At 48.1% G+C, this 15,397-nt stretch overlaps 1 protein-coding gene across 2 annotated transcripts in view; it reads right to left on the reverse strand.

The window, feature by feature from the left end:
• Positions 1-15,397, reverse strand: part of KLHL22 (kelch like family member 22) — a 53,438-nt gene that overhangs the window by 35,622 nt on the left and 2,419 nt on the right. The window contains exon 2 of one of the 2 annotated variants that reach the window (XM_025400734.1): positions 10,928-11,187. In XM_025400734.1, coding sequence (XP_025256519.1) covers positions 10,928-11,154 — 227 coding nt within the window. In that variant the 5' untranslated portion in view covers positions 11,155-11,187. Of the gene's footprint in view, positions 1-10,927; positions 11,195-15,397 lie in introns of both variants that reach the window. The other variant, XM_025400735.1, reaches the window with a different exon arrangement.

Here is a 15,397-nt window from a genome sequence, read left to right on the forward strand (position 1 = left end):
AGTAGCTGGGATTATAGGGATGCGCCACCACACCCAGCTAATTTTGCATTTTTAATAGAGACGGGGTTTCTCCACGTTGGCCAGGCTAGTCTTGAACTCCTGACCTCAGGTGATCCACTCGCCTCAGCCTCCCAAAGTGCTGGAATTGAGCCACCGCGCCCGGCCCACACTTAATTCTTTAAACATTCATTTTTGGGGCCAGGCGCGGTGGCTCAGGCCTATATCCCAGCACTTTGGGAGGCCGAGGTGGGCGGATCACCTGAGGTCAGGAGTTCAAGACCAAGTTAGCCCACATGGTGAAACCCTGTCTCTAGTAAAAATGCAAAAATTAGCTGGGTGTGGTGGTAGGCACCTGTAATCCCAGCTACTTGGGAGGCTGAGGCACGAGAATTGCTTGAACCTGGGAGGTGGAGGTTGCAGTGAGCCGAGACGATGCACTCCAGCCTGGGTGACGGAGTGAGACTCTGTCTCAAAAAAAATAAAATAAAATAAAATTCATTTTTGGCTCACTGCAGCCTCAACCTCCTGGGCTTAAGTGATGCTTCTGCCTCAGCCTCCCAAGTAGTTGGGACTATAGGCATGTACCACCATGCGTGGCCTGACACAAATGTGTATCCTTTTATCACTACTTTTCTATAAGTCAGGAATTATGTCAAAATAAAGATTTAAAAATTTTAAAAAGTTGTCCACACCTCATATCCATTAGGATGACCACTATAAAAAAACAACAAAACAAACAAAAAAGGCCGGGCGCGGTGGCTCAAGCCTGTAATCCCAGCACTTTGGGAGGCCGAGGCGGGTGGATCACGAGGTCAGGAGATCGAGACTATTCTGGCTAACATGGTGAAACCCCGTCTCTACTAAAAATACAAAAAAACTAGCCGGGCGTGGTGGCGGGCGCCTGTAGTCCCAGCTACTTGGGAGGCTGAGGCAGGAGAATGGCGTAAACCCGGGAGGCGGAGCTTACAGTGAGCCGAGATCGTGCCACTGCACTCCAGCCTGGGAGATACAGCGAGACTCCATCTCAAAAAAAAAAAAAAAAAAAAAAACAAACAAAAACAAACAAACAAACAAAGACAAAAACAAAAACAAAAAAAAAACACAAAAAAGTAGGCTGGGCGTGGTGGTTCACATCTATAATCTCATGTCCATAATCCCAGCACTTAGGGAGGCTGAGGTGGAAGGATTGCTTGAGCCCAGGAGTTTGAGACCAGCCTGGGAGACAGTAAGATTCTATCTCTACAAATATATTTTTTAAAAAACTGGCCAGACATGGTGGTGCATGCCTATAGTCCCAGCTACTTGGGAGGCTTCAGAAGCATTGCTTGAGCCCAGGAGGTGGAGCTATGATGGTGCCCCCGAACTCCAGCTGGGGTGACAGACCAAAATCCTGTCTCAATAAACAAAACAAACAAACAAAAAAACCAGAAAATAACAAGCTTTAGCAAGGATGTGGAGAAACTATAACCCTTGTGCACTGTTGGTGGGAATAAAAAGTGGTGCAACTGCTATGTTCCTCAGAAAATTAGCAATAGAATGACCCAGCAATTCCACTTCTGGGGATATAGCCAAAAGAACTGAAAGCAGAGTCTCAGATATTTGCACACCCATGTTCATAGCAGCATTATACGTAATAGACAAGAGATGGAAGCAAACCAAGTATCCCTTGATAGGTGAATAGACGAACAAAATGTGGTATATCCATAAAATGGCACACTATTCAGCCTGCAAAATGAGGGAAATCATGTCACATGTTATAACACACATGATCCTTAAGGACATGATGCCAAATGAAATAAGCAAGTGATAAAGCGCTAATGCTGTGTGATTCTACTTATGAGGTACTTAGAATAGTTTAATTCATAGAGACTGAAAGTCGAATGGTAGCTGCCAGGGCCTGGGGGTAAAGGAGAAAAGGGAGTTGTGGTTTAGTGAGTATAGAGTCTCAGATTTGTAAGATTAAAAAGTTCTGGAGATCTGTTTCATAATAATGTGAATAATCGTAACATTACTGAACTATATGATAAATGTTATTTGTGTTTATTTTTTTAGAACCACAATTTTAAAAAAACTGTTCACCAGTACCCAGTAGCAGGGGAATGACAAAATAAACAGAGGACATCGACAGCACAGAACACTCCACAGCACAGAGAATGAGGGCCATCTCTACTGCTGGTGCCCAGGACCTCCGCGAGGTACAGAATGGCAAACCAGTGTGCTGCCTCTGGTGTGAGATGGGGGAGAAAAATATTTCCTGGGTCAGCTTGTGCTTGTTCAGGTCCTCGATCCCTTGTCCAAACTCTTTAAGTCAAGTGTATTTTAGAATTCAGAAGGTTCCAACGTGAGAAACACTGTACACACGCCACATAGGATCTTACATCCCATGGGATCTGGGTTGGTGCCTCCTCTTCAATACTTTAATATGCCCCCCAAAAAAGTATAAAGACTCGCACTAGGATAAAAAATATAATTAGCCTCGAAAATATTCTTGAGTTTTGGGTGGGTTCTGTGGTTTAATGAATTTACACCATTTTTTTAAGACGTTTGGCTGGTCCAAAGGTAGTTGAGTTATCTCAGTTGGTTGTTCATAGGCAGTAACAGATCAAACTCCTTATTCTTCTCTGTCCCCTCTTCTCAATACTGCACTTGACTAGTCTAAAAAATAATAATACATAAAAATAGGCTGGGTGCGGTGGCTCACGCCTATAATCCCAGCACTTTGGGAGGCCAAGGTGGGTGGACCACTTGACGTCAGGAGTTTGAGACCAGCCTGGCCAACATGGTGAAACCCTGTCTCTATCAAAAAATACAAAAATTAGCCGGGTGTGGTGGCACGCACCTGTACTCACAGCTACTCAGGAAGCTGAGGTGCGAGAATCACTTGAACTTGAACAAGAATCCCTTGGAAAAAAAAAAAATTTTTTTTTTTTCTTTTGGAAACGGAGTCTCACTCTGTCACTCAAGCTGGACTGTAGTAGCACCATCTTGGCTTGGCTCGCTGCAGCCTTGACCTCCGGGCTCAAGCAATCCTCTCACCTCAGCCTCCCAAGTAGTGGGGACTACAGGTGTGCACCACCATGCCCAGCTAATTTTTGTATTTTTTGCAGAGATAGGGTTTTGCCATGTTGCCTAGGCTAATCTCAAACTCCAGGACTGAACTGATCTGCCCACCTCAGCCTCCCAAAGTGCTAGCGTTATAGGTTTGAGGCACCCTGCCCAGCCCAAAACGTTCTTTGGTTTTTGTTTGTTTGTGAGAGATGGACCCTTGCTATGGTGTCCAGGCTGCAGTGCAGTGACATGATCCCACTACTCATCAGCATGGGAGTTTCGACCTGGTCCATTTCCATCCTGGGCCAGTTCACCCCTCTTTAGGCAACCCTGCTCTAGAAAGGTCACCATACTGATGCCAAATTTAGTGTGGATACCCTATTGGCATGGCACACTGCAGCCCAGAACTCCTGGGCTCAAGCAATCCTCCGGCCTACTCTCCCACGTAGCTGGGACTATAGGTTTGAGCCACCACACCCTGCTCAAAAAACTTTTTTTTTTTTTTTTTTTTGAGACGGAGTCTCGCNTACATGTGTTAAATCATTAACATATTAATAACTAATATACAATATAAAATTTGATTAAGAATCAATATTTTAAGTTTATTTATTTATTTATTTATTTTTTTTTGAGACGGAGTCTCGCTCTGTCACCCAGGCTGGAGTGCAGTGGCCGGATCTCAGCTCACTGCAACCTCCGCCTCCCGGGTTCACGCCATTCTCCTGCCTCAGCCTCCCGAGTAGCTGGGACTACAGGCGTCCGCCACCTCGCCCGGCTAGTTTTTTTTTTTTTTTTTGTATTTTTTTTAGTAGAGACGGGGTTTCACCATGTTAACCAGGATGGTCTCGATCTCCTGACCTCGTGATCCGCCCGTCTCGGCCTCCCAAAGTGCTGGGATTACAGGCTTGAGCCACCGCGCCCGGCCTCAAAAAACTTTTAACTGTGAGAATGGATGCTGAATGTTATCACATGCCTGTTCACCATGTCTGCAGATATGCTATATAGACATGTGTGCAGATGTGTTGGGTTGCCATGAATTGATGAATGCCATGATTCCCTGGCATGTAACTAGTAAGATTCCCCAGCATTAAACCAATTTTTTTTTTTTTTTTTTTTTTGAGACAAGGTCTCGCTGGGTCACCCAGGTTGGAGTGCAGTGCACACTCACAACTCATGGCTCACTGTAGCCTTGACCTCCCCAGGTTTAAGCAATCCTCCCATCTCAGCTTCCCCAGAAGCTGAGACTATAGGCGTGCCTGGCTAATTTATGTTTTGTTTTGTCTGGTTTTTTACTTTCTTTTTTTTTCTTTTTTTGAGATGGAGTCTCACTCTGTCACCCAGGCTGGTGTGCAGTGGTGCGATCTCAGCTCACTGTAACCTCCGCCTCCCAGGTTCAAGCGGTACTTCTGCCTCAGCCTCCCAAGTAGCTGGGATTACAGGTATGTGCCATGACACCTGGCTAATTTTTGTATTTTTTTTTTTGACCTCTGAACTTTTTATTGGCCTCCTGCTCCCCAAACGATACCCTGCTTCTGGTGGCTTAATGTCTCAGAACTTTGGTGTCGTTGGTCTCAAACACCACTTTGCCATCCACTATCAGGAGGGTAGTGGTCTTTTGGATGGTTTGCATGGAGTTGCTGCTGTCCAGGGCATCACCAAGATTGAAGTCCTCACCCATCTTCCAGCAGGCGGTGGTAGGTGGCGATCTCAGCCTCCAGCTTGACCTTAATGTTCACCAGGGCCTCGTACTCCTGGGCCTGGCGCTGTCCCTCTGCCGGGGTCTGTGCCACCTCTGACTCCAGGTGCAGCAGGATCCCGTTGAGCTGCTCCATCTGCAGGGCATAGCAGGCCTCCACCTCCCTCAGGCTGTTCTCCAAGCTGGCCTTCAGATTTCTCATAGAGTCCAGGTCCATCTCCAAGGACTGGACGTACGTCTCGGCTCTGTGATTGTCATGTCAGCAGCTCCAACCTCAGTGGACTGCGTAGTGACCACTGTGGTGCTCTCCTTAATCTGCTGAGACCAGTACTTGTCCAGCTCCTCTCGTTCCTTCCAAGCCAGCTTGTCATATTGAGCCTGGATGTCTGCCATGATCTTGGCGAGGTCCTGAGATTTGGGGGCATCTACCTCCACAGTTAACCCAGAGCTGGCAATCTGGGTTTGTAGGCCTTTTACTCCCTCTTCATGGTTCTTCATGAAGAGCAGCTCCTCCTTGAAAGCCTCGATCCCTGTCTCCAGCTGCAGCTGATGGACATTGGTGTCATCAATGACTTTGTGAAGCCCATGTATGTCGCTCTCCACAGACTAGTGCATGGCCAACTCTGTCTCATACTTGACTCTAAAGTCATCAGTAGCAAGACGGGCATTGTCAGTCTACAGAATGATATGGGTGTTGTCCACAGTATTTGCAAAGATCTGAGCTCTCAGGTCCTCGATGGCCTTGAAGTAATGCCTCCAGTCTCTGACCTGGGTCCCTTCTTCTCCAAGTGCTCCCGGATTTTGCTCTCCAGCTTCCGGTTCTTGGTCTCCAGGCTCCTCGCTCTGTCCAGGTAGGAGGCCAGGGGTCATTCAGGCTTCGTATGGTCTCCTTCTCATTATGGATGCCTCCCATTCCTGCCAGATCCCCAGCCATCCCCGAAGCCAGGCCCCCAGACCCCATGCTGCCCTGGAAGCTGGTGGAGCGGGACATGAAGATCCAGGAACCAGAGCCCTTGGTGCCTGCATAGACGCTGGTCATACTGCTGACCGGCCAGGCACCATAGCTGGGAGCCTGAGACAGAGCCCAGGGACCGGTGGTTGGTGGAGAAAGTGGAGCGAGTGGTGAAGCTCATGCTATCCAGGGAGGAGAGCGAGAGGACAGGACTCAGGCTTTGCCAACAACCTAATTTTTGTATTTTTAGTAGGGATGTTGGCTGGGCTGGTCTCCAACTCTGGAGCTCAGGTGATCCACCTGCCTCAGCCTCCCAAAGTGCTAGGATTACAGGTGTGAGCCACCGTGCCCAGCCTTGTTTGTTTTTTTCTTTTTGAGCCAGAATCTCATTCTCTCATCCAGTCTGGAGTGCAGTGGCGCGATCTCAGCTCACTGCAACCTTCACCTCCCAGGCTCAAGCGATTCTCAAGCCTCACCCTCCTGGGTAGCTAGAATTAAAGGTGTGCACCACTATGCCCAGTTAATTTTTGTATTTTTAGTAGAGAAGGGGTTTTGCCATGTTGGCCACACTGGTGTCTAACTCCTGGCCTCAAGTGATCTGCTGGCCTTGGGCTCCCATTGTGCTGGGATTACATGTGTGAGCCACCGTGACCAGCCCTAATTTTTGTATTTTTTGTAAACATGGGGTTTCGTCACATTGCCCAGGTTGGTCTCGAACTCTTGGGCTCAAGCAATCTGCCCACCTTGGCCTCCCAAAACGCTGGGATTATAGGTGTGAGCCACCGTGCTCAGCTTTTTTTTTTTTTTAAAGAGAAAATAGGTCTCTCACTTTGTCATCCAAGCTGGAGTATAGTGGTGTGATCATGGCTCACTGCAGCCTCAACCTCTAAAGCTCAAGCTGTCCTCCCTCCTCAGCCTCCCAAGTAGCTGGGACTACAGGCCATGCCATCATGCCCGGCTAATTTTAAAAAATTTTTTTTCTTTTTCTGAAACTGCTCGGAAAAAATTTAAACGGCATTGGAGTCTTTTTGTAAAAGGCACACCTACCCTGGGAAACATCTGGGCTTTGTGTTTTGTGGGGAATACAACTTTCTCTCTCTTTTGGGGATAAAGTGCTATTAATTTTTAAAAAATAAAATCATCAACTATATCCAAACTTCTAAAGTAACAGACACTGAGTTCAGCAAAGCAGTCTTTGATAATTCACAGATGGTATGAAAACTAAGAGAGGGATGACGTGACTTGTGGAGGTTGTATATAAAGGATAGAGCCCTTGGGCCCTTCAGACTATAAGGGTCCAGGAGGGGAGGAGAAACCACCTCAGAAGCATATAAGGTGAAAGCATACAAGGTGGGCGTAGGGTCAGGGGAGCCAAAAGAAGTGTGCAATGAAAAGTTATTAACAAAAGTCAAAAAAAGAAGATGCAGTCTGGCCATCAAATTCCTAAACCATGTATAAAGCACACGGAAAGAGCAGAGGAAGCGTCCTGCAGCAGGGCAGTACAGCTCTCTGCCCTTCAGGAAAACCGAGATTCCTCCACCTGGGAAACAGCGAGGGACAATTAGGGAAAGCTCTCCAGAGGAGGAGACATTTCAGGCAGGCCAAAGAAGAAAAAATTCCACAGGACAGAAAAGGCAGAGAAGAGGCCGGGCACAGTGGCTCACGTATGTAATCCGAACACTTTGGGAGGCCAAGGCAGGCGGATCACCTGAGGTCAGGAGTTGGAGACCAGCCTGGCCAACGTGATGAAATCCGTCTCTACTAAAAATACAAAAATTAGCTGGGTTTGGTGGCGCATGTCTGTAATCCCAGCTACTCAGGAGGCTGAGGCAGGAGAATCACTTGAACCCAGGAGGTGGAGGTTGCAGTGAGCCGAGATCACCCCACTGCACTACAACCTGGGGGACAGGGCAAGACTCCATCGCAAAACAAACAAACAAAAAGGCCGGGCGTGGTGTGGCTCACACCTGTAATCCCAGCACTTTGGGAGGCACAGGAGGGCAAATTGCAAGGTCAGGAGTTCGAGATCAGCCCGGCCAACATGGTGAAACCCTGTCTCTACCAAAAGTACAAAAAATTAGCTGGGCGTGGTGGCGCACGCCTGTAGTCCCAGCTACTTGAGAGGCTGAGGCAGGAGAATTGCTTGAACCCAGGAGGCAGAGGTTGCAGGGAGCCGAGATTGCACCACTGCACTCCAGCCTGGGTGACAGAGTAAGACTCTGTCTCAAAAAAAAAAAAAAAAAAGTAATTTCTGTTCTTTGTAAAATAATTCAGACAATGCAGTAAACAGAAGAAAGTCAGCCTCCCTCTCCCTTTGCTCAATTCCCAGAGTACAGCAAGATCCTTCCAGATCTTCACAGTGGGATCATCTTCCACCAGGTCCTGAGGTTTTTCACTCCCTATCAGTAGACAAACCACACTGCCCAGTTTGCAAGCAGCTCCATTGGATAACACAGAATAGAAGGGCTCTGTCCTGCAACATGTCTCAGCACCGGGTGCATCATCCCACGGGAACGACACCTACACAGACACCCGGCGTACAACTGCAGGGCCCTAAACTATGGGCCAGCCCACCCCCAAATACCCTTCTCTCTACCCTTGCCCATATCTCTTACACATCTTTACCAGTCATACTGGGAAAAAAATAGTCCTTTATCATTTTAACATTTCACAAATAACTAAAACAAATAATAAACACGCTAACACTTGGGAATGGTCTATTTCTTTCTTTCTGAAAATGACAGTGTAGGCACTGCCTTTCCCTAACTTATCAAAAACCTTATGTGACTTTCCGTGTCCTCGAGGAGCAATTTCTAGCCCTTTCCACAGCACCCCTTGGGTAAACCTCTTATGAGAGGTGTCCTGCTCTCCAGGATGACTACAATGCATCACTAACACCCCCCGCATCCCTCCACTCCATTGGGAAGGGGAGCAGGCTGGAATACAGTGGCGCGATCTCGGCTCACCGCAACCTCCGCCTCCCGGTTCAAGCAATTCTCCTGTTTCAGCCTCCCAAGTAGCTGGAATTACAGGTATGTGCTACCACGCCCAGCTAATTTTGTATTTTTAGTAGAGACAGGGTTTTGTCATGTTGGTTAGGCTGGTCTCCAACTCCTGACCTCAGGTGATCCACCCTCCTCCGCCTCTCAAAGTGCTGAAATTACAGGAGTGAGCCACCGAGCCTGGCCTCTTTCTCAGCTCACTGCAACCCCCACCTCCTGGGTTCAAGCGATTCTCCTGCCTCAGCCTCCCAAGTAGCTGGGATTACAGGCATGTGCCACCACACCCCGCTAGTTTTTGTATTTTTAGTAGAGACGGGGTTTTACTATGTTGGCCAGGCTGGTCTCCAACTCCTAATCTCAGGTGATCCACCCCACCTTGGCCTCCCAAAGTGCTAGGATTACAGGCGTGAGCCACCACACCCGGCCTCTTTTTTGTTTTTTTGAAACAGGGTCTTGCTCTGTCGCCCAGGCTAGAGTGCAGTGGCACAATCTCAGCTCACTGCAACCTCCGCATCCCGTGTTCAAGCGATTCTCCTGCCTCAGCCTCCCAAGTAGCTGTGATTATAGGCACCCACCACCACACCTAGCTAATTTTTGTTTTTTGGTTTGTTTTTTTTTTAGTAGAGACAGGATTTCACCATGTTGGTCAGGCTAGTCTCAAACTCCTGGCCTCAAGTGATCCACCTGCCTCGGCCTCCCAAAGTGCTGGGATTACAGGTGTGAGCCACCGCGCCTGGCCACTATTTCATATATATATATTCATATATATACACACACACACACACACACACATATACACACACATACACATCTCTGAGATGAGAGTCTGGGCTCTTCCAATAATGTTGCCACTCGCCTGCTCCCCTTCCCAATGGAAGTGGAGGGATGCAGGGGGTGTTAGTGATGCATTGTAATCATCCCAGAGAGCAGGACACCTCTCATAAGAGGTTTACCCAAGAGGGGTTGTGGAAAGGGCTAGAAATTGCTCCTGGAGGACATGGAAAGCCACATAAGGTTTGTGATAAGTTAGGGAAAGGCAGTGCCTACACTGTCATTTTCAGAAAGAGTGGTATGGCACTAAATCAAGAAGGGCTGAGAGGGTGAGCCCAGGGGATCCCACAGGCTCTGCAGCCTCTGGCCATCCTCTCCTGTACAGGTCCTAAGCCCCCTGCAGGGGGCCCTCAGCTCCCCCACCCTACCCACTGTCCTGTATGTTATCTTAATCTTTATTAAAGGCCTCAGTTGAATTTCCCTGGTGAACTGAAAGAACTCTGCTGCTCCTTGGCACATCTGCACCAAGCCACCACTGGGTCACATTCTCCAAAACTCCTTCTGGAGACAGAAGGCAGTTAAACCATACATATTTTGCTTGATAGTTCCTAATTAAAAAAAGACAGAAAGAGGGAGAGAGAGAACTACAACCAAGCCTTGAAGACAAAATGATCGAACAGAATCAGAGCTAGAATGGAACACCTCAGGCTTGGAGTCCCATGACAACCTTGCTGGGGACCATGAGTGGCCCTCAGTCCTTCTCAGGCTCATGCCACCTATGTGAAATAAGTGTGGTGACACCCACCTCCTTGAGTGCAGAGCAGTGCAGACAATGGGGCAAATTTTGTACTGATCTGCTATTTGTTCACATAAATTTATTCATTTAAGCCATGGGTATTGCTTGAATATGTGAAAACCACGTTAGGCGCTAGGGATAAGAGACAAATTCCCGCCCAGTGGAAAAGACAGATAAGCCAGTGGTTCCTCACACTGTGCCAAGTGCTGGGATGGGGTCACGAAGGAGGCCATAAGAAATCCCTGAGGGGCCACAGAGCTCACTGGGAGGGCCAGAGGCTAACACCTGAGGGATGAGAGATGTGAGCCAGAAGGTGATGCATACACAGCAATAATTACCAGGGAGGGGAGGAATGGGAAGGGAGGGGAGGGGAAGGGAGGGAAGGAGAGAAAGGAGGAAAGAAAAGAGAAAAGAGAGAAAAGGAAAAAGAAAAGGAAGGTAAGGGAAGGCAAAGCCCAAGAGACAAGATCGCTGAATGAAAAATGAACTCTAAGACCCCCTTCTGTCTCTCATACTTGTTGACTAAGTCATAACCACAAGGAGTGGGGGAGGCTCTGAGGTGAGCAGGAGACCAACTGCTGTCACCGCCAGTACCTTTATTAGCAGAGCCAGGATTATCTTTGTTATTCTTCTTACGAACAGAACAGTTCTAGTGAACTCACCTGAAGTAATCACAGGATGCAGCTAGCAGGATGCGATGGGCCTCGATGTGTCTGCCCTCCACCACCAGCACAACATCGAAGAGGATCCCGCTGTCCCGGAGAGCCAGCAGCCCTCGGAGCAGAGCCTGGGAGTGCTGTGCACTGCGGTAGGTATTGTTCACGCAGTGTGGGTGGGAGGGCTGCGCAGGCAACTTGCAGAGCTGGGTGAACTCCTGCTCCTCTGCCATCCTGACAGCCACAAGATTCCTTACCACTTCAGCCTGTCAGCTGGCAAAACAGAGGGGATGGGAGTAAGCAGGCAAGCATCAGCCCTACCACACACAGACTGGCCAGCTCTGTTGCTCCCCTTGCTCCTGTGCCTCCCTCAGGCTCACCTGTTTTCCCTCTTTTCCCAAATCCATAATTCCTTCTCCCCTCCCACCTCTAGTCCAACTTCCTGATGGCCTTCTTCCTGATGATCTGTGCGCCATCATGCCCAAGACTCTTCATCGCATTTTATCTTCTTCCGCATGAAAGTCAAACAGAAGGGTTTTGGGAAACAGACTGACCTGGGTTGGAGCACCACTTCACAGGGACTTACAACATGACTAACCTGAGCCTCGAGTTCCCCAATTGTAAAAAGAGAGATAAAAGCACCCAACCCATTGGGGTATTCTAACATTGGTAAAAACAATGAATATGAAACATAAGCACACACCAGGTTCTCAAAAGCTCTTCCTCCCTCCCATTGAATGAACAAAATTGGGTTCTTCCTCAGTAATGGATGCGTAAAAATGGCAAGACCTGAGTTGTGGTCAGGAGACACAGAGCCAGGAGTCTGGGAGGTGGGTGCCAAGGGGGTGGCATTTCCAGGGCCTACTTTCTTTTACTGAGATTCTGAGAGTCAAGCACAGTAACTGTGATTGAACCTGATGCATTTAAATTCATCTGCATTGCCTTTTAAATTAAAGGTTACCTTCTAACAATTGAGTCAGTACGCTCAAAAACCACAAACTGATTTGAATAGGAGCCTCTAAAACCTAACCAGTAAAACGAACCTACTGCAAATGCACTTTTACCATGGACCAACCAAAAGTGGCTGTGGATAGCCAGCTGCTCGGGTCAGGGAGTGGCCAGTCCTACACTGCGAGGCATGGCCAAGCTGCAGGCTCTGTAGGCACAGCACAGTCAGAGCTACAAGATGTGAACATCTGTCTTCTCCACCTCACTTCATCCTACTTTCCTCTCCCCAAAATATGTTTATTCTCCAATTACCTCCAGTCATGCATCACTTAATGTTGGGGATACATTCTGAGACATGTACCGCTGGAGACAATTTCCTCATTGTGTGAACATCACAGGGTACACCTACACAAACCTAGATGGTAGAGACTACTACATATCTAGGCCATAAGGTACAGCCAATTGCTCCTAGGCTACATACGTGTACAGCATATTTTTCCTCTCCTCTCATACCACAACAAACCCAGGAGACTTCTGTGACCAAATGTGTGAGGGTTTTCCCCATTAACAAGCAAGCAATCAATTCTGCCACAGATACCATCTGGGTGTCCTCTAATTCAGCAGTCCCCAATCTTTTTGGCACTAGGGACCAGTTTGGTGGAAGACAATTTTTCCACGGGGTCAGGGAATGGTTTCAAGATGAAACTGTTCCACCTCAGATTATCAGGCATTAGTTAGATTCTCATATGGAGCCCACATGCCTGGCCCCATGCATCTCTTCATCTGGATCCCTCACATGCACGGTTCACAATAGGGTTTGTGCTCCCATGAGAATCTGATGCTACCTCTGATCTGACAGGAGATGGAGCTCAGGTGGTAATGCTGGATCCCCCTCCACTCACCTCCTGCCGTGCCACCTGGTTCCTAACCAGCTACAGACTGATACAGGTCTGAGGCCTGAGGTTGCGGACCCGTGTTCTAATTCTAATTCAACTCTAACACTATCTACCCGAAGACAGTGTCTGATCCCACAGGTTGAGGGCTCAGTCTCCCAGGTTGTTTCACCTGTGCTTCTGACCAATAAGCTACAAATTGGGGTTCCCAAGACCCCCTTCTTGGGTTTAATTAATTTGTTACAGCGACTCACAGAACTCAGGAAAATACTCATGTCTACTGGTTTGTTACAAAGGGTTATTGCAAAGGATACAGATGAAGAGATGCATGGAGCCAGGCATGTGGGAAGTGGTGCAGAGCCTCCAGACCCTCTCCAGGAACATCACCCTTTAGGAGCCTCCATGTATTCAACTATCCCAAAGTTTTCCAAACCCAGTCATTTTGAATTTTTATGGAAGCTTCATTATGTTGGCATGACTGATTAAATCACTGGCCATTGGTGATGAACTTAATCTTCAGCCCGTCTCCCCTCTCCAGAGGTTGAGAGGTGAGGCTTAAAGTCCCAACCCTCTTATCCTGCCTGGGCCTTTCCTATGACCAGCCTCCATCCTGAAGCTACCTAGGGGATGCTGGCCAGCATACAAGAAGGCATCACTCTGGAGAGTCCAAAGATTTTATAAGTTGTATGCCAAGAAATGAGACAAGACCAAATATATATTTCACAATATCACAGTACTGAATACCATAGGCAACTGTAACACAATGGTGAGTATTTGTGTATCTAAACATAGACAAGGTACAGTAAAAATATGGGACCACCATCCTTCATGTGGTCTGGTCTGTCATTGACTGAAACGTCACTGTGTGGCACATGATTATATATCTTTAAAAGAAAAAATGAAAAATAGATGCTAATATAAAACTTGCCAAAAAGAAGAGGTCTCCCTCTTCACTACTGAGGCTCAGGGTCACCCCCCCCACCCCACCCCTTGGATGCTCTACTGCTTCCCATCAAACATACTCAGTTATCTATACCTGCCCCTCAGTCTGCCTCCAGGACCTGGGACCTCTACCCAGCCACCCACCCATTCCTTTCCCCCTCCCTGGGCTGACTCGTGTTTCTCACCAAGGCCCCAGAGATGGCCAGAGCTAAGGTGTATCCCCCATGACCACCTCACACTTAGGATTCTCTTGCCTGGAAACTCTGCCCTATGATAATTCTCCCTTTTCTGACCTCTCCCTTTCATCCCACACACCCTGCTCGATCCCGCCCTTCTTTCCCAAGGGTTCACATTCCCAGTTTCACCTACAGCTCAGTGCTTATTCTAGCTAGTAGCCCTCCAACTTGTCTAATTTTCTTATTGGTATAGCTACCATTTCCATGTTGAAAACCTCACTGTCTTAATGATATTTTTCCTTTCTAACCCGTGTGCCCTATGAACCCACTAGTTCTGATTCCTTCACCTCTCCTCCGTCTCAGTCAGCCACCCTCTACTCCTCCAGGGCCACTACTCTGGGTCAGACCACAGCAATGATGCCCCAACCAGTTTCCCTACCTCTTGCCTCATCCTCCCCAGGCTGCTCTCCTTCAAGCCTTACCTACTCAGCCCCATTAGTAGTCCTTAGTCCAAAAGGGATACCTGTTATCCTCTGAACACCTTTAGTCACCCATCTAGGCCATTCTGTCTCTCATAGTCCCATATTGGTCAAGGTCTAGCTCTATTACTTCTCCCTCTATCGTTGTACAAAGAACATGACAAATATGCCCCACCACTCAAACCTGCCTTTTTTTTTTTAGACGGAGTCTTGCTCTGTCATCCAGGCTAGAGTGCAGTGGTGTGATCTCGGCTCACTGCAACCTCTGCCTCTCAGGTTCAAGTGATTCTCCTGCCTCAGCCTCCCTAGTAGCTGGGATTACAGGCATGCGCCACCACACCCAGCTAATTTTTAGCAGAGCGGTTTCACCATGTTGGTCAGGCTGGTCTCACATTCCTGACCTCAGGTGATCCGTCCGCTTTTGGCCTCCCAAAGGGCTGGGATTACAGGTGTGAGCCACCACGCCCAGCCCAAACCTGCCTATTTACCCACCACAAGGAGATTCCGGCTTCTTAAGGGGTGAGGCTTTATCTCACAAACATCTCAAAAGCCCCCATGGCTGGCTGCACCACTTGCTAATGATAGACTCTGGGCACTTGTCTCATATATCCACGCCTCAGCTTCCTCATCACCACCATGACCACCACAGAGTCAAGAGGGCCTCCTTCTCTGAGGGTGACCTCCACAACTGACTACCTCAACAGACATCAAGCCCCTAGGTGGATCCCCACCTTCTATGAGCACAGTAGCGCCTCTGCTGTCTTGGGAAGGGATAAACGGCAGCTACTCCCTAAACACCTACTGCAAGAACAAGTACAGTAAAATAGAAAGACATCTTCCATGGGCAGGCAAAGTACATTTACCAAGTACAATTTAAGAAACGTAGCTAGGGGCTAAGGGGGATGTGCCGAAAAATGAATCAATTCTCTGCTGCAAAGGAGCACAGCACAGAGTGCAACATTTAAAACCACCAAAACGTCTACCCTTAGGAGAACAGATGTCATGGCACAGTGATTTGACAGAACCTTAGGCAACAGT

The sequence above is a fragment of the Theropithecus gelada genome, chromosome 10 (genome assembly GCF_003255815.1).
Source record: "Theropithecus gelada isolate Dixy chromosome 10, Tgel_1.0, whole genome shotgun sequence".
In the NCBI taxonomy this organism is placed as follows: domain Eukaryota; kingdom Metazoa; phylum Chordata; class Mammalia; order Primates; family Cercopithecidae; genus Theropithecus; species Theropithecus gelada.